Source organism: Hipposideros armiger, unplaced genomic scaffold (assembly GCF_001890085.2).
Source record: "Hipposideros armiger isolate ML-2016 unplaced genomic scaffold, ASM189008v1 scaffold_1171, whole genome shotgun sequence".
Classification (NCBI taxonomy): Eukaryota; Metazoa; Chordata; class Mammalia; order Chiroptera; family Hipposideridae; genus Hipposideros; species Hipposideros armiger.
This window is the reverse complement of record NW_017732521.1, coordinates 247,570-273,682: the sequence shown is the minus strand read 5'-3', so window position 1 is coordinate 273,682 and position 26,113 is coordinate 247,570. Positions and strand designations below refer to the sequence as shown.

At 38.7% G+C, this 26,113-nt stretch overlaps 1 protein-coding gene across 1 annotated transcript in view; it reads right to left on the bottom strand.

Annotated features, from left to right (window-relative positions):
- LOC109376693 (zinc finger protein 782-like) overlaps positions 1 to 24,490 on the bottom strand; it is a 34,715-nt gene extending 10,225 nt beyond the window's left edge. The window contains exons 1-4 of the mRNA XM_019632774.1: positions 24,400 to 24,490; positions 18,883 to 19,107; positions 18,301 to 18,356; positions 10,861 to 10,987 (exon numbers count right to left, since the gene is read on the bottom strand). Coding sequence (XP_019488319.1) covers positions 10,861 to 10,987; positions 18,301 to 18,315 — 142 coding nt within the window. The 5' untranslated portion in view covers positions 18,316 to 18,356; positions 18,883 to 19,107; positions 24,400 to 24,490. The remainder of the gene's footprint in view (positions 1 to 10,860; positions 10,988 to 18,300; positions 18,357 to 18,882; positions 19,108 to 24,399) is intronic.
- Between the last annotated feature and the right edge of the window lie 1,623 nt (positions 24,491 to 26,113).

The window sequence follows — 26,113 nt, the reverse complement described above, 5'->3', positions numbered from 1 at the left end:
TGGACGTTTCTGGATGATGGATTTGTTCAAACTGTCCAATTGCCGACAGTACACATTCGAATTGATTGTTTGGTTCCTTGGTAGGAGCTTGAAAAACATGACACCTTTAAAATCCCACCACACTGAGAGCATAACCTTCCTCTGATGAATGTCTGCTTTCCATGTTGTTTGAGGCAAATCATCACATCAGGACCAAGACTGTTTGCACACCACATTGTTGTAAAGAATCCACTTCTCATTACCAGTTATCAGTCGCTTCAAAAAAGGATTGTTTTCCTCACATTTAATGAGCATATTGCAGATATTTATACGTGCTGTCAAATGAACTCCTTTGAGTTCATGCGGAACCCAAATATCGAGCTTGCTTACATATCCCAGCTTCTTCAGGTGGTCATGAACACTTGCATGATGGATGTTCAATGTTTCTGCAATCTCTCATGTCGTGTAATGTGGGTTTGACTCCATCAATGCCTTTATTTTGTTGTCATCAACCTCAATGGGCCTCCCTGACTGAGGAGCGTCATAGAGATCAAAATCACCAGCACAGAATTTCATGAACCATTGTTGGCACTGACATTCTTATAGAGCATTGTCACCGTAAACTTTATGCAACTTTTCACAAGCTTGATGGGCATTCTTCCTTTTATGGAAGTAAACAGTAAAATATGGCGAAAATGTACAGTTTGGTCTTCCATCTTCAACTTGTAAAATTTCCAGAACTCAACCAAATTGCTCAATTTTGTTTTTTTAGAATGAAGCTAGAACTGTCAGCTGTCAAATGACATAGCAATAACATAGATGCAAATGACTCTAGTACTTCCAAAAATGAACCAATGCTATCTGTTGCAAACATGCGTCATGACTTTTCTGACAACCCAATAGATTGAAAACGGCAATTGGACTCGGAGCTGAGCTGCGCCCTCCACAACTAGATTGAAAGACAACAACTTGACCTGGATCTGATGGGTCCTAGAAAAAAACACACTGTTCCCCCAAAAAACACATTGTTCCCCAAAAAAGTTTTTTAAAAAAAGTTGAATTTTAAAAAAGAAGAAGAAAGAAAAACACTGCAGGTTAGGGAAGATCTGTGAAAGAGTAGGCTGAAAAATCACCAAAGCATGCACAGAAGTAGGATGTTTCTCTTCCCAGCAGCCAGGATAAAAAAACCCTCAAATTTATGACCAACTGGGGAGAATAACCAGAGGATATTTATTGCCTTAGTAAAGAAGCCAAGTTAGTCCAAGAGTAAAGTGAGCTCTGAATCCAACATAACAAAGCTTAAAGTAAGCCTTGAAAGGATTAGATTAATTCCAAATAATTTCATCCCAGAAAAGGCCCCCCAAAACTTAAAATAACATGACAAGACTACCACATACTAATGTAAAATTCATAACATCTAGAACCCAATAAAAAAATTTTTTTTAAATTGCTAGGAATGTATACAAGCAGGGATACATGACTCTTATCAAGGAGAAAAATCAATCAGTAGCAACAGAGTAACAAATGACACATATCAAATTAAGAATCAAAGCCATTAAAACAGCAAATATACTCCATATGCTTAAGACGAGAAAGATGAACATGATGAGGGGAAAAAAAAGGGAATTTACAAAAAAGTTCCAAACTGCAAAACTAAATATGAAAAACATCTGAAAGGAAGGATAAGGAAGGATAAACGGCATAAGACAGATTGAGACTTTAAGGCATTAACTATGATAAGTTAGAACTATAATAGAAAAAACCCACAGTGAATGAAGACTGGAAAATAATAAGCAGAGTTAACTATGACCTGTGGGATAACATCAAGTTATCTAACACATGTGCAATTAGCATTTCAGAAGAAATAAAGGAGGAAGAAAAACACATTTAAAGAAATAATGAGCAAATGTTCAAATTTTGATGAATTGTATAAACCCTCAGATTTAAGAAACTAAATGAATGCCAAGGAAAAGAAACATGAAGAAAAGTACATCAAGGCACATTATAACCAAATTGCTGAAAACCACTGATAAATAGAACATCTTAAGTAGACAGAAAAAGATACAATATGTACAGAGGAATAAGAATGAATGCCTCCTTCTGGTCAGAAATTATATGAGCCAGAAGACAATGAAGTGACAATTTTAAAGTACTGAAAGAAAGAAAAAAGTCAACCCAGAGGTCCATAGCAAATATAATACATTTTCTAACAAAAGCTGAAAGAATTTATCACCAACTGACATGTGTTACAGGAAAAGTTAAAAGAAATTCTTTAGACAGAAGAAAAATATTATCAGGTGGGAAAAGATTAATGGATTTACATGTAGAAATAAAGAGCACCATAACCTGGAAACATGAGGATCAAAATATCAGTTTGAACTCATGGGTACTTTATACTTTGGGTTATAAACCAACATTATGTTATTTTACTGCTCAAAGTGTTGCAGCTTTGGCTATTGTGAGCTCTTTAACTTCGGCTTCTCTGGTCTTTGACACACCCCCATGGTTTTTTGAGGATTTCCTTAGGTTCCTCCACACTCATCTTGTATAGTCCATGCTCTAGCCCTAGAATCAGCCATTTCTCCAAGGTACTTTGATTCCTTTCATTGGAAAACGATACCAGAAACTACTTCTAGATCTATTTAGACTTTCCATTTCTTTATAGTTTTGGATAATTATTTGTTTCTAGGAATTTGTCCATTTCATTAGGTTGTCCAATTTGTTGGTATACAATTGCTCATAGTATTCTCATAATTATTTTTATTTCTGTAGAATTGGTAGTACTGTTCCCACATTAATTTCTGATTTTATTGATTTGAGTATTCTTTTTTCTTATTCAATCTAGTTAACGATTCCAAAGTTTGTTTTCAAAGAAACAACTTTAGGTTTCATTGATTTTTTTTTTTAGTCTTGATTTTATTTCTCTTTTCTAACCTCTGTTATTTCCTTTCATCTAGGTTTAAGTTTAGTTTGTTCTTCTTTCTCTGGGTCCTTAAAGTGTAAAGTTAGGTTATTGATTTGAGATCTTCTTGTTTAATGTATGTATTTACAGCTACAAATTTCTTATTGTTACTTTCGCCACACCCTATAAGTTTTGGTATGTTATGTTTCCATTTTCATTCTCCAGGTATTTTCTAATTTTGCTTGCTATTTCTTGACTCATTGGTTAAGAGTGTGTTGTTCGTTTTCTATATTTGTGACATTTCATTTTCCCTTTTATTGACTTCTTAGTTTCATTAATTTGACTGGAAAACATAGTACATATTTCCTTAATCTTTTGAAATGTATTTAAGACATGTTTTGTAGTCTAGCCTAGAAAATGATCCATGTGCACATGAGACAAATTGTGTATTCTGCTGTAGTTTGGTGGAGTCTTCTATTTATCTGTTAGGTTTAGTTGGTTTATGGTGTTGCTCAAGTCTTATTTCCTTTATTTTTGTCTGGTTGTTCAATCCATTATTAAAAGAAAGTACTGAAGTGACTATGTATTATTGTAGAACTGTCTTATTTCTCCCTTCAACTCTGTCAATGTTTGCTTCATATATTTTGGGGCTCTGATGTTTGGTGCATATATGTTTATAATTATGTCTTCATGGTGAACTGACCCTTTTATCAATACATATTGTCTTTTTTATTGTCTCTTGTAACAGTTTCTGATTAAAGTCTATTTTGTCTGATATTAGTATAGCTACCCCTACTGTCTTTTGGTCACTGTTTGCACAGAATATCTTTTCCCCATCTTTCATTTTCAACATATTTGTGTCTTTAGATCTCAAATAAATCTCATAGAGAGCAGAGTTAGATCATGTTTTTTAAATGCATTCTGCTAATCTCTGCCTTTTGCCAGAATTTAATCCATTTACATTTAAAATAGTTACTGGCAAGGAATAATTTCCTTTGGCCATTTTGCTATTACTTTTCTGCTATTGATTTTTATGGCTTCTTTGACACCTAATTACCTCGAGTCCAACAGGTCTTCTCCAAGGCACATTGTATTGAAGCTGACAAAAATCAATGACAAAGAAAGAATTCTCAAGGCAACCAGGGGATAAAAAACAGTAACCTATAAGGAAAAGCCCATTACACTATCATCAGGATTTTCAGCAGAAACTCTACAAGCCAGGAGGGAGTAGAATCAAATATTCAAACTATCGAAAGAGAGAAATTATGAACCAAGAACAATATATCCAGCAAAGATATCCTGTGATATAAAGGAGAAATAAAGACCTTTCCAGAAATACAGAAGCTGAGGGAATTTTCTAACACATGTCCTGTATTACAGGAAATACTGAAGGAGGTTTATTTGACCTGACACACAAAAAAACAAAAGAATATAAAACCATGAGCAACATTACTAACAGACAGACTAAGGCAGGAAATGACAACCTCTACCCAAAATAGGGCACTATAAACGTAGACATAACATGAAGGGTAAAGAAGAAAAAAAATATTTTTAAAAAAAAGGAAAAAGAAAAAAAAGACAATTTGCTAACACAATGCAGAAATCAACTCACAGCATAAGTGGAGATAACTTGTGACAACAAAAACATAAAAGGGGAGAGAGTAAAGGTCTGAACCTGCAAAGGGGAATGGAGATAAGAAGCATGCTGAAGAAAAAGAACTACTATATATATGAAACTTTCTTTTACATAAACTTAATGGTAACCACTCAAAACACAATCCAGAACTGAGATATTTAACAAAATACAAGAAGAAACAGAGGGAAAAATCATAGAACAATCCCACACTAAAAGGACAGCAACAAAAAGGCAAAGAAAGAGTGGAGACACTGAAATACCAGAAAACAAAAGACAAAATGGATATAGGAAATCATCATAGATCAATAATCACCCTAAATGTAAATGGACTGAATTCACCAATAAAAAGTAGCAGATTGGATCAAAAAGCAAAACCCAATCATATGCTGCCTCAAAGAGACACATCTCAGCTACAAGGACAAATAGACTCAAACGGAAAGGGTAGAAATCGATACTCCAAGCAAATGGTATATTGAGAAAACCATATGTATCCATACTTACATCAGATGAAACAGAATTCAGGATAAAAAAGATAATGAGGCAAAGATGGACATTTCATAATAATAAAGGGGACAATACAAGAAGAAAACATAATGCTTATCAATACATATGACCCCAATCAGGGAGCACCAAAATATACAAAGCAACTACTAATAGAACTAAAGGGAGCAATGGACCAAAAGATAATATAGTAGGGGACCAAAATATATCACTGACAGCTATGGATAGAGCATCCAAACAGAACATCAATAAGGAATTATCAGCCTTAAATGACACATTAGGCCAAATGCACATAATTGACATTTACAGAGTCCTTCATCCTAGAACATCAGACTATGCATTCTTTTATAGTGTACATGGAACATTCTCAAGGATAGACCATATGCCATATGTTGGGGCAAAAAACTAGCCTTAGCAAATTTAAGAAGACTGATATCATACCAAGCATATTCCCTGATCACAAGGCTTTGAAACTGGATATCAACTGCAAAAAAATGTGGGAAAACCCACAAATATGTGGAGATTAAACAACATGCATTTAAAGAACAACTGGGTCAAAGAAGAAATAAGAGGACAGAACAAAGAATATATAGAAAGAAATGAGAATGAAAATACATCCTATCAAAATTATTGGGATGCAGCAAAAGCAGTAATAAGAGGGAAATCTATATCATTACAGGCCTATCTCAACAAACAAGAAAAAACCCCAGATAAACAACCTCACATTACACCTTAAAGAACTAGAAAAAGAAGAACAAATGAAACCCAAAGTCAGCAGGAGGAAGGAAATAATAAAAATCAGAGCACAACTAAAAGAAACAGAGAACAAAAAGGCAGTAGAAAAAAATTAATGCAACAAAGAGCTGGTTCTTTGAAAAGATTAATAAAGTTGAAAAACTGTTGGCTAGACTCACTAAGATAAAAAAAAAAAAGACACAAGGGGCTGGCCGAGTGGCTCAGTTGGTTAGGAGAGTGAGCTCTGAGCAACAGTGTCGCTGGTTGGATTCCCACATAGGCCAGTAAGCTTTGCCCAAGCTGAACTGCCACGGAGCTGCCAACAGGTGGCAGGATGGCTCAGCTGGTGAGAGCACGTGTTCCTAACAACAAGGTTGCTGGTCTGAGGCCTGCATGAGATGGTGGGCTACGCCTATCTGCAAGTAAGATTGAACACGGCACCTTGAGCAGAGCAGCCACAAGCTGCTGCCGGGCGGCCGGATGGTGACTGGACTTGAAGCTGAGCTATCTGTACCCTCCACAACTAAGATCGAAGGACAAAAACTTGGCTGTTCCCTTCCCCGATTCCCCAACGCTGTTCCCCTCCCTCAATTCCCCAAATAAAATCTTCTTTATAAAAAAAATCATATGATTATATCAATAGATGCAGAAAAAGCATCTGACCAGATATAACATCCATTTATGATTAAAACACTCAATTAAATGGGTATAGAAGGAAAATACCTTAATATAATAAAGGCCATATATGACAAACCCTCAGTTAATATCATAATTAATGGTGAAAAACTGAAGCCCTTCGCTCTACATTTAGGAACAAGACAGGAATGTTCCCAATCACCACCACTTTTCAACATAGTATTGGAGGTCCTAGCCAGAGACAGCAATCAGGTAAGAGAAAGAAATAAAAAGGCCTCCGAATTAGGAATGAAGATGTTAAATTGTCGCTTTTTGCAGAGGACATGATTCTTTATTTAGAAAACCCTAAAGACTCTGCCAAAAAGCTATTAGAAATAATAAACAAATACAGTAAAGTTGCTGGCTACAAAATCAATGTACAAAAATCAATTGCATTTCTACATAAACAATGAAATTTCACAAAAAGAAATGAAAAAAGCAATTCCTTTTGCAATTGCAACAAAAAGAATAAAATACCAAGGAATAAACAAAGATATGAAGGACCTATACACTGAAAACTATAAGACATTTTTAAAAGAAATTGAAGAAGACACAAAGAAATGGAAAGACATTCTGTGTTCATGGATTGGAAGAATCAACATAGTTAAAATGGCCATATCACCCAAAGCAATATACAGATTTAATGCAACTCCCATCAAAATCCCAATGGCATTTTTTAAAGAAATAGAACAAAAAAATCATCAGATTTGTATGGAGCTACAAAACACCCCAAAGAGCCAAAGCACTCTTAAGAAAAAAAAATAAAATAAGGCTGGAGATATCACATGCCCTGACTTCAGCTTGTATTACAGAACAACAATAATCAAAACAGCATGGTATTGGCAGAAAAACAGACACACAGACCAATGGAATAGAACTGAAAACCCAGAAATAAACCCACATAAGTAGGAACAGATAATTTTCGACAAAGGAGCCAAAAACTTATGTATAATGGAGAAAAAAAAGCCTCTTCAATAAGTGGTGCTGGGAAAATTGGAAAGCCACGTGCAGAAGAATGAAACTAGACTGCTATTTGTCACCATGTACCAAAATTAACTAAAAATGGATCTAAGACCAAAACATAAGACCTGAAACAATAAACTACATAGAAAAAAACACAGTTACTAACCTTATGGACCTTGAGTTCAAAGAGGATTTTATGAATTTGACCTCAAAGGCAAAAGAAGTAAAAGCTAAAGTAAATAAATAGGACTATATCAAACTAAAAAGCTTCTGCACAGCAAAAGAAACCATCAACAAAACAAAGAGGCAACCAACCAAATTGGAGAAGATATTTGCAAAGAAAGACTCAGATAAGGGGCTAATATCCAAAATATATAAAGAACTCATACAACTCAACAACCAAAAGACAAACAATCCAGTTTAAAAATGGGCATAGGATATGAACAGAAACTTCTCCCAAGAAGACATATAGGTGACCAACAGACATACGAAAAGATGTTCAACATCACTAATCATCAGAGAAATGCAAATCAAAACCACAATGAGATATTACCTCAAACCAATTAGAATGGCTATCATCAACAAGACAAATAATAAGTGTTGGAGAGCCTGTGGAGAAAAAAAACCCCTCATACACTGTTGGTGGGAATGCAGATTGGTGCAGTCGTTATGGAAGGCAGTGTGGACATTTCTAAAAAAAATTAACACTAGAATTACCATATGACCTAGTAATCCATGTCCTGGGTATATACCCCAAAATTATGAAAACATTTATCCGTAAAGATATATGTACTCTGATGTTCACTGCAGCATTATTTACAGTGGCCAAGACATGGAAACAATCAAAGTGCCTTCAAGAGATGACTGGATAAAGAAGATGTGGTACATATACACAATGGAATGCAACTCTGCCATAAGAAAAGATGAAATACTGCCATTGGCGACATCAAGGATGGATCTTGAGGTTTTTATGCTAAGTGAAATATGTCAGACAGAAAAGGTCGAGAACTATATGACTTCACTCATATGTGGGATATAAAACTGAAGGCAACATCAGTTGGTTAAGAGCTCGCTCAAGAGTGCAAGCTCTGAGCAACAGCGGTTTGATGCCCAGCCCGAGCTGAGCTGCCAACAGGTGGCAGGATGGCTCAGCTAAAAAAAATCAAAAACAAAAAACAAAACTGAAGGCAACAAAGGAACAAGATAAGCAAATAAAAAAACAAAAACTCATAGACACAGACAACAGTTTAGTGGTTACCAGAGGGTGAGGGGGGAGGTAGAAGGGGGTAAAGGGGGTCAAGTATATGGTAACAGAAGGAGAACTGACTCTGGGTGGTGAGCACACAATGCAATACATAGATGTTGCATTATACAAATGTGCACTTGAAACCTATGTCATTTTGTTGACCATTTCACCCCAATACATTTTTATCAAAAAATAAAAAATATATACTTACCAAACAACCACAAGCACACTCCTGGGCATTTATCTCAGAGAAATACTAATTTATGCTCAAAGAAAAACTTGAATATGAATGTTCATAGCAGCTTACTTAAAATAGCCAAAAATTACAAACAACCAAAATGTCCTTCAATAGGTGAATGGCTAAACAAATTATGACACATTCACACAATGGAATACCATGTAGTAATAAAAGAAATAAACTATTGATATACACTATAATTTGGATGGATCTCAAACTCAACACATCAAATACTGTATTATTCCATTTATATAATGCTCTTGAAATGGCAAAATCATCAGATGAAGGGCATGTTAGTAGTTGGCAGAGATTAGGGATGGTATGGGAGAGGGGATGGGTATGATTGTAAAATGGTAGCATGAGAGAAACCTTTGTAGTGATAGAATAGTTCTGTATCTTTACTGTGGTGGTGGTTACAGGAATCTCCACATGTGATAAAACGGCATAGAACTATTCACACACATTGTACCAATATTGATTTACAAATGGTGCTGAGACTATACTACAGTCATGTACAATATAACCATTGGGGAAAACTTGTGAAGAATACAATTGCGCTAATTCCTGTGAATCTATAATTATGTCATATAGAAAGTTCTTTTCATGAGTGGATGTAAAAACCAGAAACAATTTGAAAACATTTTCCTCTTGAAAAGGCAAGCCAGAGATGGAGAAAAATGGGTTTGCAAAATATTATTTGCTAAAGGTCTAGACTCCTTCAACTCCACACCACCACCTAAAACAAACAAACAAAACAACAAAAACTAAACCAAACAGAAAATGGATTAAAGATTTCATTAGACACTTCAGCAATGGAGATTATGAATGGTTAGAAAGCACATGAAAAGAGGTTCAACATTGTTAGTCACCAAGGAAATGCAAATTAAAACCTAATGAGATATAAGTAGACACCAACTATAGTGGTTAAAAATAACTAGATTTACCAAACCAAATGTTGGTAACCAAAGAGGAATGAGAACTGTCAGACATCACTTCTAGGCATGAGAAACAGTACAGTCAACTTTAAACATTTGGCAGCTCCTTATAAAATTACATATAAAGTTACCAGAAGACCTAGTGAGTTTACTCTCAGGTATTTACACAAGAAAAATGAAAACATAACGACACAAAGACTTGGCTATGCATGTTCACAGCAGCTTTATTCATAATAGCCCCAAACTAGAAAAAAACCCATGTGTCTATCAAATGAAAAGATAACAAATTGTGGTAAAAAGAATAAACTAGTGATACACACACACATGCATGAGTATCAAAAAAGCATTAAGCTAAATGAAAGAAGCCAGACAAAAGACAGTAAGTACAGTATTTGCCGGCGTATAAGACAACTTTTTGGCCCTGAAAAATATGCCTCCAAGTGGGGGGTCGTCTTTTATACACCAGGTACACTTCAGATAGACTGCCCATAGTGCTTGCCCCGTGCCATAGTGGCCTCCCGATGCCCGCCCACTTCATTCCACATACCGTTCAGGCATCAGCAGCGCTGCTGGGTGTATGCTCGGCTGTTATGCGATTTTGCTGTTATGCGATTTTACCACACTCGCAAAATCGCACACAGCCGACCATATAAACAAACTCTGTATTTTGAGTGGAAATGTTAGGGGGTCGTCTTATACGCCGAGTCGTCTTATACGCCGGCAAATACGGTATATACTTTATGATTCCATTTATGTAAAATTCGAGGAAAGGCAAAATTGTTGCAATAGAAAGCAGATCAGTGATTGCTAGAGGCCTGAAAGGTAAGGATGGAGGGAGGGAACTCACTGCAAAGGGCTACAAGGTATCTTTCTGGGAGGATGGAACTATTCCAAATCATGGTTTTGATGACGGTGAAACTCATTGACTTGTACACTGAAAAGTGCTGAATTTTATTTTCTGTTAAATGCCCCTCAACAAAAATGATTAACATTTAAAAATGAAAAACAGAATTGCATACTAGAGGCAGTCAGGTGGTCAGGTCTGCTCACCCACGGAGACGAGGTGGCTGTAGGTCTCCAGCATCACATCTCTGTAGAGGGCCCTCTGAGTTGAGTCCATCTGCTGCCACTCCTCCTTGGTGAGCTCCACAGACACGTCCTTGAAGGACACTGAGGCCTGTAATAGCACATTTCTAATCAATCTCAGGGCCCAGAATCAGGGACATAGAAAACAGTTTTGGAAACTAACTCAATATATTTACTGTCTATAGAGTTTTGTGTTGTTTTTTTAATGCTGTAAGAGATGACTATTATGGGCCTAACTCTTATACTTTGGGGATATGTGCACAATTAGTAAAAAAAAAAATTATTCTCATGCTCTGATTTAATTTATTTTTAAATTATACACACCTTTTGTCACTTAATATAATGAGAAAGCTTAGTACCTTATATTTTTAGGTAAAGTTAATAAAATAGAATTCCTGTATATATTTTCCATACACCATTGGATTATGCTGAGCACTCTGGAGAGTAAACATGCCCCAACCTGGAGTTCTCTGCTGGGGTAATGGGGAACCAATGAAGACAGACATGTATGAGGTGTGATCAAACAATATGGTGAGTGTTTAAATGAACAAAAATGTATTACAGTAAAAGACACATTGCCATTATTCCCCCTTAAAATACTCCCCCCCCCACTTCAAACACACTTATCCCATCATTCTTGCCACTTTCTGAAGCAGTTCTGGAAGTCCTCTTTCATGAGTGTCTTTAGTTGCTCTGTCATGGCTGCCTCAACGACCTGAATCATTTTGACTTTGGGGAAGAGCCAGAAGTCGCACGGTGCAAGATCTGGTGAATAAGGTGGATGAGGACACACTGTAATGTTTTTATTTGACAGAAATTGCTGTTTACCAGAAGCAATGTGTAACACAGAGCCTTTCCATTGTGATCACAAAATACGGTGAATACTGCTGCCAAGTGCCACCCAATGGGAAGGCAAGGATCTTCAATACAGGAAGCAACGTGTCGAACCTTAGTAACAGTGTGTGACAAGTTTCCACTTGTTCAGTGCAGTCAGTCGGGTATGAGCTATGGTTGAGACGTATGTTTTAAAGTGTGCCATAAATCATGAATCACGAACAACACATTAACATGAAATGGACAAACGGTTTCATCCTCCACCATGACAATGCTTCATGTCACACATTGCTTCTGGTATATGGTAATTTCTGTCAAATGAAAACATTACGGTGTATCCTCATCCACCTTATTCACCGAATCTGGCACTGTGCAACTGCTGGCTCTTCCCTAAAGTCAAAATGACCATGAAAGGTAAATGTTTTGAATCGATTCAGGACATCGAGGCAGCCATAACAGTGCAACTAAAGACACTCACAAAAGAGGACTTCCAAAACTGCCTCAGAAAGTGGCAAGAACAGTGGGATAAGTGTGTTCAAAGCAAGGGGGAGTATTTTGAGGGGGATTAATGGCGATGTGTCTTTTACTATAATAAACTTTTTAATTTAAACATTCACCGTATTAGGGCCGGCCAAGTGGCTCTGTTGGTTAGGAGTTCGCTCAAGATTGCAGGCTCTGAGCAACAGGGTCGCCGGTTCAATTTCCGGCCGAAGCTGAGCTGCCACTGAGCTGCCAACAGGTGGCAGGATGGCTCAGCTAAAAAAAATTAAAAATAAAAATAAACATTCACCATATTTTTTTATCACACCTCGTAAGCCCAGGAGGTATTACACACCACCAGATTTATGTTTCTGGAGCAATGCTCTAGAACATGTTTTCTTCATTTTGGCAATACTAACACTGTAGACCAGATAACACTATTTTGGAGTAACACTGCCCTGTGTATTTTAGGATGTTCATCAGTAACCCTGTCTTCTACTGATTAGATGCAAGTAGCATCCCCAGTTGTGACAATCAAAAATATCTCTACACAGTTTCCTCAAAATATTAACAATAAAACTACCATATGACCCAGCAATATCACTTTTGGGTATTTATCTGAAGAAAAGGAAAACACTAATTTGAAAAGATACATGTACCCCTATGTTCATGGCAGCATTGTTTACAATAGCTAAGATATGGAAGCAACCTCAGTGTCCACTGATAGATGAATGGATAAAAAAAGATATGGAATACACATACAACATAACACACACACACACACACACACACACACACACACACACGCACACGCGCGCACACACACACACACACACACTCTGGAATATTACTCAGTCATAAAAAAGAATAAAATCTTGCCATCTGTGACAACATGGATGGACCTAGAGGATACTATGCTAAGTGAAATAAGTTAGATAGAGTATGACAAATACTGTATGATTTCACTTACATGTAGAATCTAAGAAACAAACAAATGAACAAACAGAACAAAACAGAAACAGACTCATAGATAAAGAAAACAAACTGGTGGCTACCAGAGGGGAGGGGACGGTGGGTGAAATGGGTGAAGGGGATTAAGAGGTACAAACTTGCAGTTATAAAATAAGTAAGTCATGGATGTAATGTACTGCATAGGGAATAACATAACTATATTTTTTATAGTGACATGGTAATTAGGTTTATCATGATTATCGTTTCATAATGTATAAAAATATTGAATCGCTATGTTGTATACCTGAGACTAATATAATATTATATTTCAATTATAACTCAATAAAAAATAAATCTCCAAACACTGCCAAATGTCTCCTGGGAAGCAAAATCGACCCTACTTAGGAACCATTGCTCTGTATGAACAGACAATTTCTTAAGCAGCAAAAAAAACCCAAATCAAAAGATTATGTAGGGACGGCCGGCCGGGTAGCTCAGTTGGTTAGAGGGCGTGCTCTGAACAACTAGGTTGCCGGTTTGATTCCAGCATGAGATGGTGGTCTGTGCCTCCCCTAACTAGACTGAAACTGGCAACTGGACTTGGAGCTGATGGGTCCTGGAAAAACACACTGTTCCCCAATAAATTTAAAAAAAAAAAGAGAGAGAGAGATGACCTATATTACGGCAATGCAACAAAAATAAAGAATGGGAAACCAATCCTTATAGGAAACAAAATCCAGTCATTATTTTCTTGTGCAGTTACACAGAGAGATGCTGTACAAACAACTGGGTAGAGGCTGATGCCATACACAGACTGGAAGAACTAAGCGAGTCCAATTTTTGGTCTCAGTCAGGCAGACGTTCTTCATACACACTTAAAACACCTGTGGAACTATTTATTTCCATATGTGATAGAATTATTTCACTGTTGGTTGCATGAATTTGGAACAAAGAAGGAAAGTCTAAAATGAAAATAAGGATTTAGGAGAAATTAGTCATCAAGATGGTAACTGAAGTCACCAGAGAAAGAGCTGGCTCAGAAAGGACATAGAAACCAAGGAGAGAAAAGAACCAAGTATACAATTCAAGGGAATTACAAAATTTAAGAGGTAGGTAGAAAAAGAATAGGCCATAAAAGCTGAGAAAGAATTTCTAAATGATGGAAAGAGAAATCAGAAAGATTAGAATATTAGAAATTAAAAGAGAGAATTACAAGCATACATGATTCCTCTAGTTCAAGGGAACTGACTGAGCACACACATTTAGGTAAACACACTTAGGTAAAACAGAGAACCTACTATAAATGTATGACAAAAGAGGAATACAGGCCCTGCCGAATGGCGCATTGGTTAAGAGTTGGCTTGGGACGCCAGCTCTGAGCAGCAGGGCCCCGGTTCAGATCCCACATGCAGGCCAGTGACGCTGTGCCCTCTACAGCTAAGATGGTGAACAACAGCTCAACCTGGAGCTGGGCAGCCGTGAGTCGCTGGCGATGGCATAGGCTGCAGTGGGGCTGGCTGGCAGTTAGCATGCACTTTGGTGAGCTGCCGTCCAATAGCCGGCGAGCGACTGCCTCACCCGGGAAGAGCGCAATGATAATACCAACATGGGCCAGTGAAGCAACGTCCTCCACAACTAGACTGAAGAACAAAAGGACAGCAACTTGTCTGTTCCCATTCCCCGATTCCCCAATGCTGTTCCCCTCCCCCAATTCCCCAATAAAATCTTTAAAAAAAAAAAAAAAAGAGGAATACAAAGAAATGTCCCAGCAGAAGGCCCCAGTATTTGAACAAATTCTGGAAGATAGAGGGTAAGATAGTATTAGATAACAAAAGCTGGGCAATGTTGCCCACAAACAAATACAAACATCGAACTGGACAGAAGGAGCAGGGCACTGATGACAGCCCAGAAGGAAATCCAAGCTTAACTGAACAAGCCCTACAACAAAGTGTGTAGTGGGAAGAGTAATTAGCAGAGTACATTTCCTATCTGAATACAGGTGACATCTCAAATGAGTGAAAAAAGGCTGGACATAAATATCATAGGGATAACTAGGTGGCCATCTGGGAAAAGAGAGTTAGATCTAAACCTCACACCACAGTACAGGATAAAATTAAAATTTATTCAAGGTCTAAATGTAAAAAATAAAATCAATCACATCCTAGAAGACTACACAGAACACATCTGTTACAATGTTAGAGTGGGAAAATGCTCAGCTATGACAAAATCCAGGAATCATAAAAGAAGAAAACTGCTAAATTTGACAACATAAAAATCAAATGTCTTTATGGCAAAAAAAGAAAAGAAAAGAAATCCTGAGCAAGACAAAAATATAAAAACTGTAGGAAAATTGTACAATTTATATCATGGAAAAAGGTTATAAAATGCACTGGATACATTAATTAAAATCAGCACATCAATGGAAAAATCAGTGAAGGATAAACAGTTCAACAAAAAAGAAATATGAGTTACAAACAAAAAAAGACGTTCCACGTCACTCGTGAGAAAAGCTTATAAAACTAAACCAAGGTATCATTTTTTAAATCACATTGGTTTAAGAATTCAAAAAGCTTGACAGCATGCTCTTATTTGCAAGGTTGTGAGAAAGAAACTGGCACTCTGAAATTGTTGGCCTTACTTTATTTTTTATTTTTTTATATTAGTTTCAGGTATATAAAACAACATAACGATTAGACATTTATGCTCCTCGCAAAGTGTATTGATCCTACTTTACATTAAATGCAGACTCTAGGCACTTCAAAAAAACGGTTAACACGCTTATGGTCACCATTTCTTTCTAGGATAATGGAAATAGACTCCTATATTGTTCCTGCTTCCACCACTGCCCCATTAGAGTCTATCTTCAACAGCAGACAGAGTTATTCTTTTAAACTGTAAGTCAAAACTATCCTTTTGACTCAAATGGATAAAAAACAAAACCTTCAAAAACCCTCCATATCACCACCTAATTAAATGAAGACAGCTTCTGTGTTCATGAATTGGAAGACTCAATATGACCAAGATCTCCAAACTGACCTATACTATACATTCTATGGATTCAGTGCAATCGAAATTAAAATCTCAGCAAGCTTTTGAGATAGATTATTTTTTAAAGCTTTCTATAAAGATGCAAAGGACCTAGAATATCCAAAACAATTTTTAAGAAGAACAAAGTTAGAAAGTTCGCATTACTTGATTTCAAGACTTACTGTAAAGAGATACTCATCAAGACCATGTGGTATTAGCAAAAGGATTAATATAGATTATCAAAAGTGAACAGATTCTAGAAACAGATCCATATGCTAACTGATTTCCCACAGAGGTGCCAAGGCAATTCAATGTAGAAAGTATGTTCTTGTCACGAGATGGTGCTCCCAGGTGGGTATGCAAAGGTAGAGGGCATAAATGTGGCAAATGTATGTTCCTATACTCCCAATATTTAGAGTCCAGTACCAGCACAAAATATCAAGACTCTGAAACCCTGAAATTCTAGGTTTCAGACTGAGCCACCTGGAACATATTTTGTCTTTTACTGATTAGCAGCCTTTACAACAAAATAAAATTTGAAACCTGATCAAACAAAAGGAAGTTACTGATATAACAGATAAAGACCTTGGATTCCTAACACAATACAATACTATCAATGAGCTTATAAAAATACATTTAAAAACAAAATAGAAATGAATAATTTTCTATGTAAATGTAATGATAATAAGTTATAATAAGACAAACACAAATACAAATCTAGTATAGATTTACCACTAATAAATTAATTTAATAATCAAAATGTTCATGCAGCAAGTCCTCACAAGGTCCAAATTTATAGGTGAGTTTCACAGAATCTACACATAACACAACTTTCCTTTTATGAGTGCCCCATTTCCTTTTATGAGACTATGACCACAATTGGACAGAGAAACAAGAAAGTATAGTCTAAAACTTGTGACTAGTAGATGAATAAATTCTGGAGATCTAATATACAACACAGTAATTATAGTCAACAATACTACATTATACTTGTAAATGTTAAAGTTGCTAAGAGACTAATTAGTAACTGTCCTCAACACGTGGAAAAATATAATTATGTGACATGATAAAGATGTTAGCAAATGCTAGTGTAATAATCATACTGCAATAGACAAACGTATCAACCCAACACATCGTACACCTTAAACTTACACAATGTCATATGTCAATTGTATCTTAATAAAAAAGTAGTCCAGGGCCGGCCGAGTGGCGCGATGGTTAAGAACTGGCTTGGGATGCCAGAGGGCCCCGGTTCGGATCCCACATATGAGGGCCAGTGACAATGCCCTCCACAGCTAAGATGCTGAACAACAGCTCAACCTGGAGCTGGATTGCCGTGAGTCACCAGCGACGGCGTAGGCTGCAGCCGCTGTGGCAGTGGGTTGCCATGGGCTACCGTGTGTAGCCAGCAGCCAGCGTGAGCAGCCAGCAGCTGCAGTGAGCGGCCGTCCAGAAGCCGGCAACTGATCTGCCTCAGAAGAGCGCAATGATGGTGCCAACTTGGGCCAGTGAAGCAACGTCCTCCACAACTAGATTGAAGAACAAAACGACAGCAACTTGTCTGTTTCCCTTCCCCCAATTCCCCAGCACTGTTCCCATCCCCCCAATTCCCCAATAAAAATCTTAAAAAAAAAAAAAGTAGTCCAATCCAACTTATGGATACAGAAAAAAAATCCTAAATATAGTATAGCAAAAAACCCTAGGAAAACCTGTAAAAAAGCAACTTAATCACTCTATTAGCAACTAGGGTCTATACAGAAATTCAAGTTAATATTAGAAAACCCATTATATTGTTTACAATATTTATAAAGGAAATAAACTATAGCTTTATTTCAATAGATACACAAAACGATATTCAATATAATTCAGTGCACATTCATGACCAATGTGAAATCTTAGCAAAATAGCACCTGAAGGGAACCTACTTACCCTGACAAAAGCTACCTACCAAGAGCTGACAGCAAACATCACAGTTAATGGTAAAATGGTGTCTATTTTCCCTCAAGACTGATTTGATCTATTTCTATTTCTCTTTTCCCAGGTAATGCATGGACCCTTGGCAACCTCATGAATCCATTAGAATATAAAGAGGGGAGTGAATAAAGAGCTCACCTGAGGTGTGTCCATTTTCTGTGGCTCTTGGGAGAGTGTAGAGAACTGGGGGTCAGCTGAGGGAACAGAAAGAAGACAGGGGTCACAAGATTTGGGCTGCCTTTTGGCTTCTAGAGTCACCTCCCCAAATGTCATACTCTAGTTGACGATCAACTTCCCTGTGAGGCACAGGCATAAGAAGGATAACCACCAGGTAGCACCACCTTTGTGTGACTCTGAAATGACCGTGGGGCTCAAATCGGCAGCTTTTTCCTGAGTGGACATAAACTTTTCTTGATTAACAATAATGCATGTGTCCTTTTGAATAACACAAAGAAATAAATACAGAGGATTAGTTGAATTCAATTACACCAAAGGATAGGACAGTATTCTTTCATTAAGATTAACTCAGCAGGAAAATACTCAGTATGCAGATTTTATCTATTTTTCTCAGTACATTATTTACCCCTGATATAGACAATCCACAGAAAGCCTAATGAAAGAGATGGAATGCTTTAAGACAGGAATTTTTCATTGTTTGCTTCAGCTTCAATGTAGTATTTCTCAAAAGGCCCTTTTGATACAATGCGTTTGGTGACTTACCTGTGGGAGAGAGAAATGTTTTCCTCTTGACTATGTCATAAACAAACTGAATTTCCCTGGACAAGTCATGAACCTTTCAGGATCAATGTCTTTAAAACCTTCAAGAGAGTCAGAAATTGATGGTCTTGGAAAACTCTTCCTGTATCATGATTCTGGGATCCTGTGAGGTCTGGATAATGTCAGTACTGTCACATGTGATGAACATGGGTGACAGCAGCACAGCATCTGTAAAGAATGGGGGCTGTTCAGGGACAGTGCAGGCAGAATTTCCCCCTGTCTAATTGCCCCTTATCCCCAGACCTCGTTCTCACAAGCTCTCCAATGAAGTGGCTTATCCTGAGTGATCCACGCCTGGGCCATCCCAGTTCACCTCACTGAAGGCTGGCCCCAACCTCTTCCCTCACCAGTCACACAGTGTGGTGGCTTCTGGAGGTGGCATCATCACCAAGACTCACTCATTCTGGGCAGGGGGATTAAGAACTGCTTCTAACCTTGCAAATCTGGGCTCTGCTCCCTTCTGAGCTCTTCTGCCTCTGCTCTGAAGCTCTGCAGAAAGGTCTAAGGTCAGAGGGGTGCTCTCTTCCAAGTTAAACTCCTGTTCACAGAGGTCCTACTTTCTACAAGGGTTTCTTTGTTTCAAGGGAACTGGGACATAACCTGAGAAACAAATTCATTTCAGAGGCAAAACCCTGACTCTTAGAATTCATTATAATATCAGATTTAAGACAGATATTAAGTGCAGAAGGGGCCGGAAACCTCTCTCTGACCCATGGGATCTGAAGAGACACTAGAAACCCCAAAATACATTTGACATATGGTAGGATTCCACCTATATTTGTTTTCCCTTATATCTTTGGGTTTTCAGGGACAGGTCACTTTGCTAAGAGCCTGTGAAGACTGCAGTGTTGGTTTTAGAGAGGTGTGATATCTAAACAAAGCCTGAGAAGTTCCAGTCAAGATGGCAGAGTAGGTAAACACTGTGCTTGCCTCCTCTCATGACCACATCAAAATTACAACTAAACTACAGAACCACCACCATTGAGAATTACCTAAAGTCTAGCTGAACAGAAGTCTCACAACTAAGGACATAGAGAAGAAGCCACCTTGAGACTTGTAGGAAGGACAGAGATGCAGAAGAAGCTGGTCCCACACACACGTCTGACAGTGAGATATCTTAGCTACGGAGGTCCCCCCAGAGGAGGGAGGGGTTCCAACCCCACCTCCAGGGTTCTAGTGCCAGGAAAAGCACCCACAACTTCTCGCTGTGAAAACCAGTGAAGATTGTGGCTGAGTGAGACAAGGGCAGCTGCAGTCGCAGATGCTCCTCTTAAAGGGCCCACACATGGACTTGCTCACTGATGGACTCACTCACTCTGAGCTCCAGTGCCGGGGCAGCAACTAGAAAGGTGCCAGGGACATACAGGGGGGAATTGAATTGTCTGGCTTCAGGACAAGGGATGGAGGAGTAGCTTTCTCTCAAGCAGATGAGCTGGCAGAGTCCATTGTTGCTTTGTTGAGTCCTCCCCCCTCCCTGCTTGCAGAGGCAGGCAACCACCATAACTGAATCTCCATCAACATGGCTAACACTGTTCACCCCACCCTGGTAATTCTGAGACCCCCGTCCCATCCAATTTGCAGATCTACTCAAGTGGCTTCCAGTGACTTTTCCATACAAATGGTCTGTCTTGGTGCATGCTGCACTTTCCTAAAATCTCTCAAATGTTCACAAAACCCAAACAAGCAGCATCTACCCTTGGCATGCTCCACACCTCTGGCTGAGCAGTCCAGCCCAGCACTAGCAGCAGCCAGCTTTGGTTCATGGCTTAGTCTCTCTCAGGCACCTCCAAGCCCAGCGTTGGTGGCTGCCACCTGCACACTGCTTTGCGGTTCATGCCAGGTGACCCCAGAAAGGGCGCAGGCTGCAGCTGAACTTGGCCTGCGGTGGGGCCCCTCACAGGAGGCTGTATGGCCAGCACTCCTGGTGGCCAGCTTCAGACCAAGCCAGTACACCACCCACCGGCCTCTGCAGGCAACACACCCAAAGGGCAGATTGGGCAGGCACCAGAGCTGTGCTAAGGTGAAGCCTGCTCTGTAGTGTCAACCCCTGCACCATAGCTCCTCCACTGTAGTCATGGCCAGTCCTCACACCTAATCAGCCTGAGGGTCAATCCCTCCCATTGACATGAAAACAGAAAACAAGGCTCAGCTACAACAGGAGGGCACACACAACCCACACAAGGGACACACCTGGAGCACCCGGCTCAGGTGACCAGGGAGACTGTACCACTGGGCTCCACAGGACACCTACTACATAAAGACACTCTACTCAGACTGGGAGACATAGCAGCCCTACCTAATACATAGGAACAAACACAGGGAGGCAGGCAAAATGGGGAGACAAAGAAACATGTCCCAAATGAAAGAACAGAACAAAGCTCCAGGAAAAGAACTAAACAAAATGGAGACAAGCAATCTACCAGACACAGAGTTCAAAACACTGGTTAAGGATGCTCAATGAACTTAGGAGAAGAGTAGGTGAACTCAGTGAGAACTTTAACAAGGAAATAGGAAATATAAAAATGGAGAGAAAAAACATAAAAAAGAGCCATTCAGAAATGAAAAATACAGTAACTAAAATAAAGAATACATTACAGGGAATCAATAGATTACATGAAGCAGAGAATCAAATCAGTGATTTAAAAGATAAAGTAGGGTGACCGGTTGGCTCAGTTGGTTAGAGCGTCATGCTGATAACACCAAGATTGCCAGTTCGATCCCGGCATGGGCCACTGTGAGTTGCACCCTCCTTAAAAGCGTCAACTATGCCATTGTAGCATGAAAGCAATGTGTAACCAATGACCATGGCTGTTCCCCAATAAAGTTTTTATAAAAAGAAGATAAAGTAGCAGAAAACACTCAATCAGAACAGCAAAAAGGAAAAATAATCCAAAAAATGAGGATAGTTTATGGGGCCTCTGGGACAACATCAGGTATACCAACATTCACATCATAGGGGTACCAGAAGGAGGAGAGAGAAAGAAATTGAATACCTTTTTGAAGAAATAATGATTGAAAACTTCCCTAAGTGGCAAAGGAAATAAATATATACAAGCCCAGGAAGTGCAGATTCCCAAACAAGATGAACCCAAAGAAGCCAACACCAAGACACATCATAATTAAAACGCCAAAGGTTAAAGACAAAGAATCTTAAAAGAAGCAAGAGATAAGCAGTTTTTTACCTACAAGGCAGCTCCCTTAAGACTGGCAGCTGATTTCTCAACAGAAACTTAGCAGGCCAGAAGGTATTGGCAGGAAATATTCAAAGTGATGAAAAGCAAGGACCTACAACCAGGCTCTACCCAGCAAAGTTATCATTCAGAATTGAAGGAGAGATCAAGAGCTTCCCAGACAAGAATGAGCTAAAGGAGTTCATCATCACCAAACCAGTATTACAAGAAATGTTAGAGGGACTTCTTTAAGAAGAAGAAGAAAAAAGATCAAAAGTATGTATAACAAAATGGCAATAACTACATACCTTTCAACAATTTCTTTATATGTAAGTGGATTAAATGCTCGAATCAAGATAGGATGGCTGAATGGGTAAAACAAAACCCTTAGATATGCTGCCTACCAGATACTTACTTCATATCAAAAAAGACACAGACTGAAAGTAAAGGGATGGAAAACGATATTTCATGAAAATGGAGATTAAAAAAAAAAATCTGGAGTAACAATACTTAGACAAAATACTTTGAAACAAAGGCTATAACAAGAAACAAAAAAGGGCACAGTAATCCCATTTCAGGGTATTTATCTGAAGAAATCCAAAATGCTACCTCTCAAAGGGACATGTGCATCCATATGTTCATTGCAGCACTGTTTACAATGGCCAAGAAATGGAGGCATACTGGGTGTCCACAAATGGATGAACGGATAAAAGCGAGGTGGAACATATACACAACGGAATATTACTCAGTCACAAAAAAGAATGAAATCTTGCCATCTGCAACAACATTGATGGACCTAGAAGGTATTGTGCTGAGTGGAGTAAGTCAGAAAGACAAAGACAAATGCCATATGATTTCACTTACATGTGGAATCTCAAGGACAAAATAAACAAACAAAACAAACAGTCTTATAGATACAGAAAACATTTTGATGGTTGTCAGCTGGGAGGGGGGTTGGGAAGTGGGTGAAAAAGGGAAAGGGATTAAAAAGTACGAATTGGTAGTTACAAAATGGTCATGCGTAAAGTATAGCATTAAGGAATATAATCAATAATATTGTAATAACTATGTAGGATGTCAGATGGGTACTAGATTTGTTAGGGTGATCACTTCATAAGTTATATAAATGTCTACTCACTATGTTGCACACCTGAAATTAATATACTGGGGGGTGCCAAAAATGTATACAAGTGGACAGTTAGATCAACGTTGCTCAAGCAGTAGTTTGCTGTAATAAGGAGTGTCTGGACACTGATGGTCACCACTTTGAGCACCTCTTGTAATTGCAGAAGTCAAATGTGACTTGCATTCATCTTTTGTTATCGGTGTATATTGAGTATTACAATTTTAATACAGTGTTCCTTTCTTAAAATGCGTATACATTTTTTTGGCACCCTCTGTATTATATGTCAACTAATTGAAAAATAAGACAATTATTTAAAAAGCAAATAAACAAAGTCTGAGATTGTAAGTACCTCATTTTATTGTGCTCCACAGATGTTGCGTTTTTCATAAATTGAAGGTGAGATCCTCCACCTGCGTTTTATTGCTGTGATCTGGAACCAACCCGCAATATCTCCAAGATATATGTCTATAAAGCACAGCATCCCTTGAATCAGAGCTCATGACTTGAGCACACCGCTCCACCAACCTGAGCCTCGGTTTTTGTTAAAGTGTTTGTGAGGTTACATTAAGCCATTCAATATAAAGAACAGAGCATAGTGTCTTTCAAACAGAATAGCCCTTGTCACTTATTCAATGCTTCCCACTTGCCTGAATATTTTTCAAGTGATGCCTTAGATCTAAGTTTCAAAACCACCATGAAACAGTCATTAATATCCTAATTTTCAGATGAGAAAACAGACTCTTAACCAGGTTCCTTCTGTCGCCCCGGCCTACAGATGACAGAGCTGGAATTTACAAATACCAAGTTTTTTTTTTTTGCTCTAGAGATCGGGCTCCCACCGCAGACTCACTTGCCGACATTATAAACGCGCTTTCCCGTCCGTCATCAGCACGGGCTTTTCTTAGGTCCCGCGGCAGGCGGGGCCGGACACAAGGTTCCTGCACCCCGGCCCGCACCGAGCACCTGCTCCTGGGGGTTCAGCCTCACCTGCGACCAGGGAGCTCGAGGGCCGGGGTAGCCCCCACACCTTTCCGTGCCTCCCCGAGGGCCGAGGACCCTTTGGCACATACACCAGGCGCTAGGGGAGAGGAGCGGTCCCAAGGACTGCCCTCTCCCAACCCTAGGCATAAGCGCACCCCTCTCAACTCGGCCCCGCGCTCTCACCCCAAATGCGCGCCCTTTGCCTTCCGAAGAGGCGTACAAGTTGCCAAACAGCTTCCCAGGAGTAGAATAAGGAGATGGAATTATAGCTGCACTTGCGCAGAAGCAGCCCAGAATTCCCTTCCCAGAGTGCCGTGCGGTGAGCGACACACATGGAAGACTACATTTCCCATAGACCTCCGCGTCCACTCCTGAAGTTATTAAGGCCTTTCTGCATTTTGGAAGCGGAGAATAATTTTTTAAAAAGTCTCCTGCCCAGGTTCCTTCAGACTCGGAGGAGGTTAAGGTTTAAACTTGAACTCTTATGGCAAATGCAAAGGTGGCCCTCTAGTGGCTCCCGACTGAAACAACAGCGTTTTCCCTGCCATAAGTAATTTGGAGAAAATTGGGGAAATTTGAATTTAGATTGGACATTGAAAATATTAAGTGGCCGGATGGCTCAGTGTGCAACAAGGTTGTCGATTGGACTCCTGCATGGGATGGTGGACTATGCTCCACCCACCCCCACCCCCACACACACTAGATTGAAAGCGACCACTGGACTTGGAGCTGAGCTTGCGCCCTCCACAACTAAGATTGAAGGACAACTTGACTTGGAGCTGATGGGTCCTGGAAAAACACAATGTTCCCCTTCCCCAATTCCCCAATAAAATCTTTAAAAACAATCAAAACCCAAACTACTGATACACTTAATTTGGAAGTATGTTAAGAGCATTATGCTGATTTTAAAAAAGCCAATCTCAAAGAATCATACATTTCTCCAAGTGACAAAATTATAAAGATGAAAAAGATCAGTGGTTTGCCAGAGGTTGGGGGCAGGGATGTCAAAGAGTGTGACTGCAAGAGGAGTAGCAAGCAAGAGTTATTTAGTAATGATATAACAGCTCTGCGTCTTGATTCTGGCGGTGGTCATATTATATTTGTGATAAAAATGTCACAGGTCTATCCACAAAAACATTTTTCAAAAATGAGTGCATGAAAAAACTGGTAAGGCCTGTAACCTAGTTAACTGTATTAATCAATGCCAATTTTAAGGTTTGATAATATAGTGTTATTAAGGATGTTACCATTGAGGGAAGCAGGGTGATGGGTTCACTAGGACCTTCTGTACTATTTTTGCAACTTACAGGCAATTTTTGCTTTACAAGGGAGTATAGGATTGTAAAAATTATTCTGCAAGCTGAAACTGCAAAACATTCTTAATAATCAATAATAAGAAAAATTAAAATTGTTCTGTGATCTTTACATTTTTTGGTTCAAAACATTATCACTCTTACTGATTATAAATGTATAGGGAAATAAAAAATAGTACAACCAAAGGCATGCATCCTCACTTCCTGCTTTCAATTTATATTTTAATTTTGACTTTTTAAAAAGTCTTTTTATGCTGACCTGTATAATATTTGTACCTTTTTCAGATCCTGTAACACCAGGCTTTTCGATGATATGATTATGGGAATTTATTCATTTCTCATACTGGCATTGGGATTTGGGGGAACTTACTGCTACTTCTGGTGCATATTTACATCTTTTTGATATGTCCCCAACAAAAGAAGCCCAAGGACTTGATTTCCCATCACGTGTCTGTTACTTATAATGCCACTTTTCAGCAATGTCTTTCCCTTGACAGTAAAATCTTTTGGTATTAAAAATCTTTTAAATTATACTGGGTATAAAGTATTTGAATTTTTATACAGAGTATCTCAGGGACTTTCAT